This window comes from Neopelma chrysocephalum, unplaced genomic scaffold, assembly GCF_003984885.1.
Source record: "Neopelma chrysocephalum unplaced genomic scaffold, ASM398488v2 Primary Assembly neopelma1_147, whole genome shotgun sequence".
NCBI lineage: Eukaryota > Metazoa > Chordata > Aves > Passeriformes > Pipridae > Neopelma > Neopelma chrysocephalum.
The window spans coordinates 5153963-5162258 of record NW_020897809.1 but is presented as its reverse complement, the minus strand read 5'-3'; the positions used below and the strand labels follow the sequence as shown (position 1 = coordinate 5162258).

Sequence of the window (8296 nt, the reverse complement as noted above, 5' to 3'; positions counted from 1 at the left end):
CCCCCTTGACTGACTCTCCCTCAAACCTCCCCTCTCCCAGACCAGATCCTAATTAGGTACAGGATGCACAGGAGACAGTGTCTACAACTGAACATCATCTGCCTATTAGAGTGCAACTCATTAAATCTCTTTACTGTCCCAGACATACAAAACATATATAGCCCTAATATTGATATGCCTGATAGTGAGAGGAGTAAATAGAATTTTTTAGGTTTTGTTGTAAGAGATGGACACGGCCAAGTTATTATTCTGAATTCACACTACCATTTCTCTCCTGGCTACCTATTTTTTACCCATTACTTGGTCAGAACAGACATGAATAGCTCTGTCATTGAGCATCTCAAAGTAGATCTTTCTTCTTTAAAGGACAGTTTTATTTAATCTTTGAAATTAAAATCATAAGTCACATTATTTTTAATACTATTTACATAGTCACGTAATTAGTAATACTTCCTATCTTTCAGTGTAGTTCCTGTGCAGATTACTGATCTGCAAAGAAAAGATTCTCAAAGAGATCATCATATTAGGCATCCTCAACTGAAGTTCAAACCAGTTTAATTTTGAGGAAGCACCAACAACCAAGGCTTTACCAGGTTCATTCACTAGTAAGGCCTTCCCTAAGATGTCCTGCCTGGGGAGAAAATCAGTATTGTTTCTTTAGAGAAGGTGTTGCTGAGTGTGGTAGTTCAGCCTCTGGGATGTATGGCAGGATGGTCCAGAGGGTTTGCATAAGTTTTCTTTGCATTGTTTCTAAAATGTTGACCAAGTCCAAAATCAGTGTTTCAATTAATGAATTTCACTTTTTTTTTCCTTTTGTAGGGGAAGAAGAACCTCCTGTAATCACTGCTACAAAGTTCTTAGTGCCTGGAATATGTAAGGCAGAACTTCATTGCCACATCCATACTGATGAACTGCAGGCAATTGCTCCTTTATAATCCATTACAACGTTGTTATGCATTGCCACTTTATCAACAGCCTCTGTTTGTGATTTAACTACCACACTGTCTCAGCACTAAACCTACTTGAAGGAAGAGATAGTCCCTGAAGAAGATCTGTTATTCCATTTTTTGTGGCCAGTAAACTTTAATCTGTTGGTCTTTTTATAACAAGTCTTTCATGATTTGAAAAATGCAGCATGGAAAAATAGAAGAGAATACATTTCAGAATTATTCCTATTATAATTTAAGTGTCATGATATTACACTGTTTACAGATGCCATAATCATACTGTTTTTTGCTAGAAATAATTTTGCAACTGGACATAAAATAGCTTGGAACATTAAGTCTTAGTAAATTTTGTAGTCCAGCCTCTAGTTTTAAGTGCTGATGTACTTGGTGGCAGGAGTGTTGTAGTGAATGAAAGCAGGATTTTTTTTCAGAAGTAAGATAAAATGCCAAAGGTGAGATCAAGAAATTCTCCATAGGAAGAAATTTTCTTTTAGAAATGTTTGAGCTCCTTTCCTCAGTCTCCTCTTTCTCCCAGATGTTAATGTGTCTCAGTATTTAATTTCAGATGAGTGCATGTCTCCCTATTCTGCATTAAGCTCCTGTCTCCCCTTCCCAGTCTGGCTGTGATGACTCACAAATAGCACCATTCTGAGGCTGAAGTATCATTTTTATGATAGGCAAAAATATAGGTCCTCCATATGCTGAGTGGTACCATGGAAACAAAGTTTTCTATTTTCTTCCTGGAAAGGCTAATGGAAAGAATACTTTGAAGAGCAGATTTTATATTGAAGATATCATTCTGGATTTGTTCAGCCATGAGATGAGGATGCTTTATGGGGGGGTTCATTTTATCCTTCAAGGACATGATGCTGCAAAATCACCTGGGATAAAACAAGCCAAGACAAGCAGTTAACAGGCAGAAATACTTTGTTTTGAGCCAGCCAGTAAACAGAAGCCTGTGAGTTACTTTGCAGTTCACAATACTTATCATTACTTAGTAATTAAGATAGTAAAGTGTTAATGTGTTATATTAAGAAAAAAAGCAAAAACTACAACGGACATGTTTATTTACAGGCACAGAGCAGGCATGTTCTGTTTTCTGCAGTGACCAGGTGGGTGTATCTTCATCCAAAATGTCCCTCCTGTTTCCAAAGAGCAACTTTTCCTAAGTAAAACACACCTATGTAACTGTAGTTCTAGGCACTATTATAATAAGCATGATAACAGGAAAGGACACCTCACCAATGTGCCTTTGCTAGTTTTGCTCATGGAGGCAGATTCTGTCTCATTTAACCCATATTCACTTTCCACTAGCAGGAGGCTACTTTAGGGAGAACTAAGGGAGAACTCCAATACCTCAAATATTCTCTCAGTTTTGATAGAAGAGAATTAGACATTGCTAACTGTTACATTGTATTATCCATTTTAATAGCGTGAGCTAGAACTATTAAACAAGTGATGATTTTGGCTGAGTAGCTTTAAAGCTTCTGGGTTGTTTTCATGGGTCTTTGTTTTGGTTTGGTTGGGGTTTTTTTGCATCAGTTTATATTTAATCATTTGAATTTCCAAATAAAAGCCTCTTGAGATTGTTGTCACAGGTGGAGTAAGAAAGTGCTGTAACAATTATTTGAACATAACCATCAATGTCAGAACTCGGACATGCTTTGCAATTGTAATATGGAATTCTGTGATCAATTAGATGTATGTGTTGGATCTGGAGGGCTTTGTCCATTAATGTCATGTTCCTTACTCCTCCTGCTTTCCGAATGTCAAAGAACACTAACTGGAATACCTCAAAACTTGCAATATCTAAGTAAGTCTAGGTAGCTTTATGTACACAGTGAACCATCTGCACCTTCAATGATTTTTTTAATGCTGTGCCTTGGGCTGTATCTGTGTTTTCCCGTTCTTTGAAGCTGAAAAATTCCTGGGTCAAACCAGGCAGAATCATTTAGAGGTAAATGCTCCTCCACTAAATCCAGCTATGAAGGATCTTGATTGGGTGCAATTCTTGTTGTTTTAGTAGAGAGAGAGAGTTTGGACTGGTAAGCCACGGGCAGAAAGGTAACAGTTCATGTGCTGAAGATCTGCTGTGCATTGAAACGCCAAAGCTGCAATTTCTTTGTTAGCTGGTGAAGGTAATGCTGCTTTCAGCCGTGGGAAGTCCCAGCTCACCTAGTGTTATTTTATGCTAAACTAAAGATTGGGAAGATTTCCATGTTCCATTAAATTCAGTAGCAGAATTGGTATTATGAAATGAAATTAAGTTTTCATTTTGAGCTCTAAGAAAGCTGAGTTTTGAAAAGGGGCGAAGGCAGTTGCACAAAGAATAACTTGTCATTAATGTTTTTATTTTTATTTTTTCAGAATTTGATGTACAATCCTGCAAATCTCATTTGTTAATTATAAAAGGTCTATGCAGATGAAAGTCAAATGTGTTAGAGAAGGGGGGCCAGAAAAATTTCTTAATTCCTTCTTAGCTTAAAGTGGAAATGGTATATTGTATGTACTAAGAAGAAATAATTAATTGAAAATATAGATTAGGACAGCCCACACTTAAAATGTACAAAAGTGAGAGAGTAATACTTAATCTGATTTAGTATAGTTTTTTTACAAAGCCGCAGTTCTTAAAACAATTAGAAAAATATTTTGTATATTGAGATACTGGAAGGACATAGTACTGAATTGTCAAGAATTCTTTATTTTTCCTGTAATGAGAATAACAGCAAAAATCCTTGTAAAAGTTACTTTTAAAAAACCAAATATGTTAACACACATATTAAAGGTTAGCTTACTAGTATTTTCAAGCATTAGTAAACTCTAAACAGAATGTTTGTAGGGAAGGGATCCCCTTAATTTGTAAACGGAACTGTGTGGACGTTGTTTGGATGTTTTATAATGTATTTTCTGGGAGGATGGAAAAACCATTGGAAAACTGAGGGCTCAAGATATGATGGTGTGTTCAGCATTTCGAATGATGAGTATTGTTGTTGCCATGATTTGTACCTGTAGATGAACACATCAACTGTTGAAAATAGGATGCAGCTGACCTTTGCAGAAATAAATTTTTTATTATACTATAATTTAGAAGCTAAATATAAAAATAAAATATTTTTTGTTCAGTTTCATCCCTTGGACTTTTCTTAATAGTATAAGAAGAAATGGCTTAGAGGTGCAGTAGTTTTGTTCTAGACACTTTGAGTGCAGTTACACACAGCACACAACCAACCAGACTTGCTAACTGCTGCTCATGCCCTACAGCTGGAAGGGAAACAGCTATTTTGGGGGGTGTTTATTATAACTAAGCAAGTGTAAAAACCTTTCTAAAACTTGTGTATTGGACAGACTGGATCTGATTTGATTTTATTTTTTAATAAAACTGCCTTAATGTGATTTTATGTAATTATTTTTCCTATGTCCTCTTAGAGTTCATTTCCAACCTCAACAATTCTGTGATTCTAAGCGCGTGAGTAGTGTTAGTAATTCAAAGGAGAATTTGATAAGTTATTTCTCTGTGTCTGAACTGGACTTCTTTGAGATGCATTCTCCATATGTATATTCTGCAGTCCTAATCTGTGTATCCTCTGCCTTGGAGCCCAGTACATGAGCTCTGAGAGCTGTTGGCCAAAATTCTTACACCTTGAGGATGGGGAAAGATATGCTTTGAAATGAGGATGTGCATATGGATAATACATCTCAAAAGAGTTTAGGAAGGAAGCTCTCCTTTTGCTTTTTTTAATTTGGCATTTAAATATTATGGTGACGTGATACTGAAATGATACACCCCCTAAATAAGAAAAAAAACCCACAAACCAAACAACAACCAACACTTTGAGTTATAGTGAAAAATGTGTACTGCACACAATATCTGCATTCAAACTGTAACTGGTCAGCCCCAGATTATTTCTAAAATGTCTGAAGTTAAAGGTTGTACTATAGATCACCTGAAGGAACTTTTCACTCTGTCTGCTATAAATTATTTTACTTTTCTTGTTGTCATCTGTTGCTGCTTCTCACTCACAAAAACCAGAACAGTGACCAATTTATATATTTTATTACAAGATACAGTTTTGTTCTTTACTCTCTTAGAACTAATTTAATAAAGTGTGATTTACCTCAGATGTTATGGGCAGCTGCACTGTGGACAGTGTTTTAAAATTTGTAGCAGTCTGTGGAAAAAGGGGAAATTGGTCATATTGTCCTGTTCATAAAGAGCAGAGGAAAAGGAAATGTTCTTTCCTCGCTGTCAGATGTCACCTGGATGACAAGGAATGGGTGCTTGCCCAAACCTACCTCAGTGCTAAAAGCTCAGGTAGTGATTTTTGTGTTGTACTTGGACACAGGTACTGTGGGAGGTTGGAAGTTTGAAAACATGAAGATATTAAAGATGTTGGGGAGCAGGGGAATTTTAGTTATATGTAGCTAGATATAATAACTTATAATAGATGTAATAGTTGTGATAGTAAAAATCCATGCAAGAAGAAATCAATATCTGGAGAATTTTCTTCATTACTTAATAAAAGGACTTAATTTTAAATGTACAGGGAGCTGTAAAAATCAAACTTTCTTCTAGACTCTCCTGGGAGGGTCACAGGCCCTGACAATACATGGAAGATTGAACTAGTGTGAGTGAGTATATGGAATGCTGTCCTATGGGCTGCTGATTTAGTTGGAATTCTAACTATTTAGTTGCTACTGGTGTGCAAAAAGATCTACTTGAAGAGAGGCTTGTTGATTATACGAGTCAGGTAAGTTTATTTCAGAATAGCCCATCAATTTGGTGTTTTGTGTCCACAAGGGAAGTTGTGCATCTGTGGTTTCACAATTCTGAACTGTAACACATCTGCTCCCTGAGCAAATTCTCTATTAACCCTTTGACTGTAAATCAACATCAAATTTTTCACAAAACTTGCTCTGAATTTCTATAATAGCCAACCAGGTTTATGATGAGATTTTACTCAACCAGAAATACTTGGCTATTTATAATCATAATCTAATTTTGCTAGGGAACACAGCATTTCTTACTAATACACATGGAACCTGAGATTACACAAAGGGCCTGGGAGACTGTTATAGTGGGTTTTTTCTATATCAGAGTAAATAAACCTTTGGAGGCTTCACTCTGCCCTTTATTGGAATCTTGACTATTCCCAACTACAAACCAACTGTAAACTTCATAACTTTTGACAGTACAGTAAAAATACAGATCAAAACTAAAAGTGGAAGTCACCTTTTTCATGGCTGAGAAATTTTTATTTCTAGCCCAGTTACAGAGGATTAAACTTGTCAAAAGATTGGATGCCTTGCATAGCAAAAGGGAGAATGAAACACTTGGGGAACAGACTTGTTTTATTTATTTTTTACATAATTACTAAACTGTGCTTTAAAGAAAAAAAAGTTCCCAGAAGGATTTTACATCAAGAAAACTAGTGCCAGGAGTATTTTCAGGGCAGGTAGCTACTACCTGATAAAAATAACCTATAGTGCAAGTTGTGGAACTATAACCATGATTTAAAAGTTCTTTTTGGCAACATTTTCTAAGCCTTTTCAGAACGCTGTGGCCACACCCTTTTTAGTAATGCTTTATTTCTCAGGTGATTCAACCAATGTCAGTGGGTCTGGTTATGAAATCAGATACTAATAATGGGAGTGGGACATACATCAGAGCAGTTGTTTGGTGCGTCACAAGTCAGAATTTTTTTTCTCACAAGTGCACAACAGGTCATATAAAGGCCATAAGCAAGTGTTTTTGTCTTAGTGTTGCATGAGAAATGGGAAGGAACTAGATAAGAAATAGGAAATGGATCCACTTCAGAACAGAGATGGGGCTGGTGGGAGCTGAAGACTGAACACAGGGTTTCACGTCTTGAGCCATAATGGTGCTTCTTTCAGCAGCCAGTCAAGGGATTTGGTTAGAGACATTATTATTGCAGCTTTTGCCATTTTGCAATAACTTGTGTGGCAGAACAGCAGGACACTGACTGATGTCCCAGAGTTCTGTGGCACCACTGCAGCAAGTCATCCACTGATGGAGCTGGGTGGGAAACAGTGGCACTGCAAGAGAAGGAAGAGGTGGGTTTAGGGCAGACATTAAACAATGTGTTTTATTTCCTCTCCAGTGTCCCCCAGGGACCTCTAAAGTGTGAGTTACCTTGGGGCAGACTCTGCAGGGGCCTGTTTCAGCCCCTTAGCACTCCTTGGTACTACTCCTCTGGAAGTGCATTGCTTGATGGGAACCTGGTTTGCAAGAATGACTCCTTTATAATTTTGATGAAAATCAGGAGTGATTTCATTGCTGTCAGTTACATCATACTTATTTCAAAATAATTAAAAGTGAGAATAGAATTAGACCTACTTGTCTTTAGCAATGTCTAATAGAGGGGATGTACCCATAAAGGTCATGAGTCATCAACAGAAAGGAAACTGTCTGCTCTTTATTGTAGCTTTTGCAAACATGCCAAGGTGTGTTTAGGTGTTAGGAAGGAAATCACCATCTCTTTGCAGAACAGTTGGACAATGCTCAGCTACTGAGGGTGGAGTGGGAATAACAGTGACAGTGAATCAGGAAAGCAGGGCAGGATTTGTATTTCTAAACTTTACCCTTTACTACTTTACCCCTGCTACTACTGCAAGAGACCTACCACCTACATTTCATTTGACTTTGCATGTGTTTAAAGTTATGTCATTGTTAGTATTTATTATTACATTGATCTAGTACATATAGGCTTTGGTCACAGAAAATAAGATTATTAGACACAGTACAAATGCATACTAGATAGTCCCTGATCTAAAGTGCTCATGATGTACCTGCTTCCACCTTCACATTGCTATTTTTTTCCCTGATCAGTAGGACTTTTGAGTCTATTTCCATACTATTTCTTTCGTCCAAAACACACATGCTGTTACCCCCGTCCAGTATTTGTCACTACTTTTTCTAGGTTTTTGACCTAGTGGAACCCTCTCCTGGTCGCTTGCTGTTAATCTCGTATGAGATGCTTCGCGTGTAACTGGTGCACTTGGCCATTTTTTGGTCGGTCTGACTTCTGAACAGCAACGAGGCTTCCACCACCTTCTCCGGGTGGGACACGAGGGATCCGGGGGAGGTCGGAGTGGCCAAGCCCAGAGCCCGGGTGGGCATTTCAGAAGGGACGCGGAGCGAAGGGGAAGGACAGGACGCCCATCAGAAGAGCAGCCGGGAGCCGGGAATGAGGAGCCGGAGCGGGAAGGGAGGGGAGCTGGGCGGGGCGGGCGGCGCGGGGCGGGCGAACACTCCCAGGGACACACACACACACATCCCTCCTTCCCCCCGCCCTGACAGCGCTGGGAGTCCTGGAACCCCCGCGTCCTGC

General features: G+C 38.4%; 1 protein-coding gene across 4 annotated transcripts in view; it reads left to right on the top strand.

The window, feature by feature from the left end:
* Positions 1-1985, top strand: part of IL17RD (interleukin 17 receptor D) — a 58455-nt gene extending 56470 nt beyond the window's left edge. For all 4 annotated transcript variants that reach the window (XM_027700444.1, XM_027700445.1, XM_027700446.1 and 1 more), the window contains exon 13: positions 820-1985. In XM_027700444.1, coding sequence (XP_027556245.1) covers positions 820-935 — 116 coding nt within the window. In that variant the 3' untranslated portion in view covers positions 936-1985. The remainder of the gene's footprint in view (positions 1-819) is intronic.
* Positions 1986-8296: the final 6311 nt, after the last annotated feature.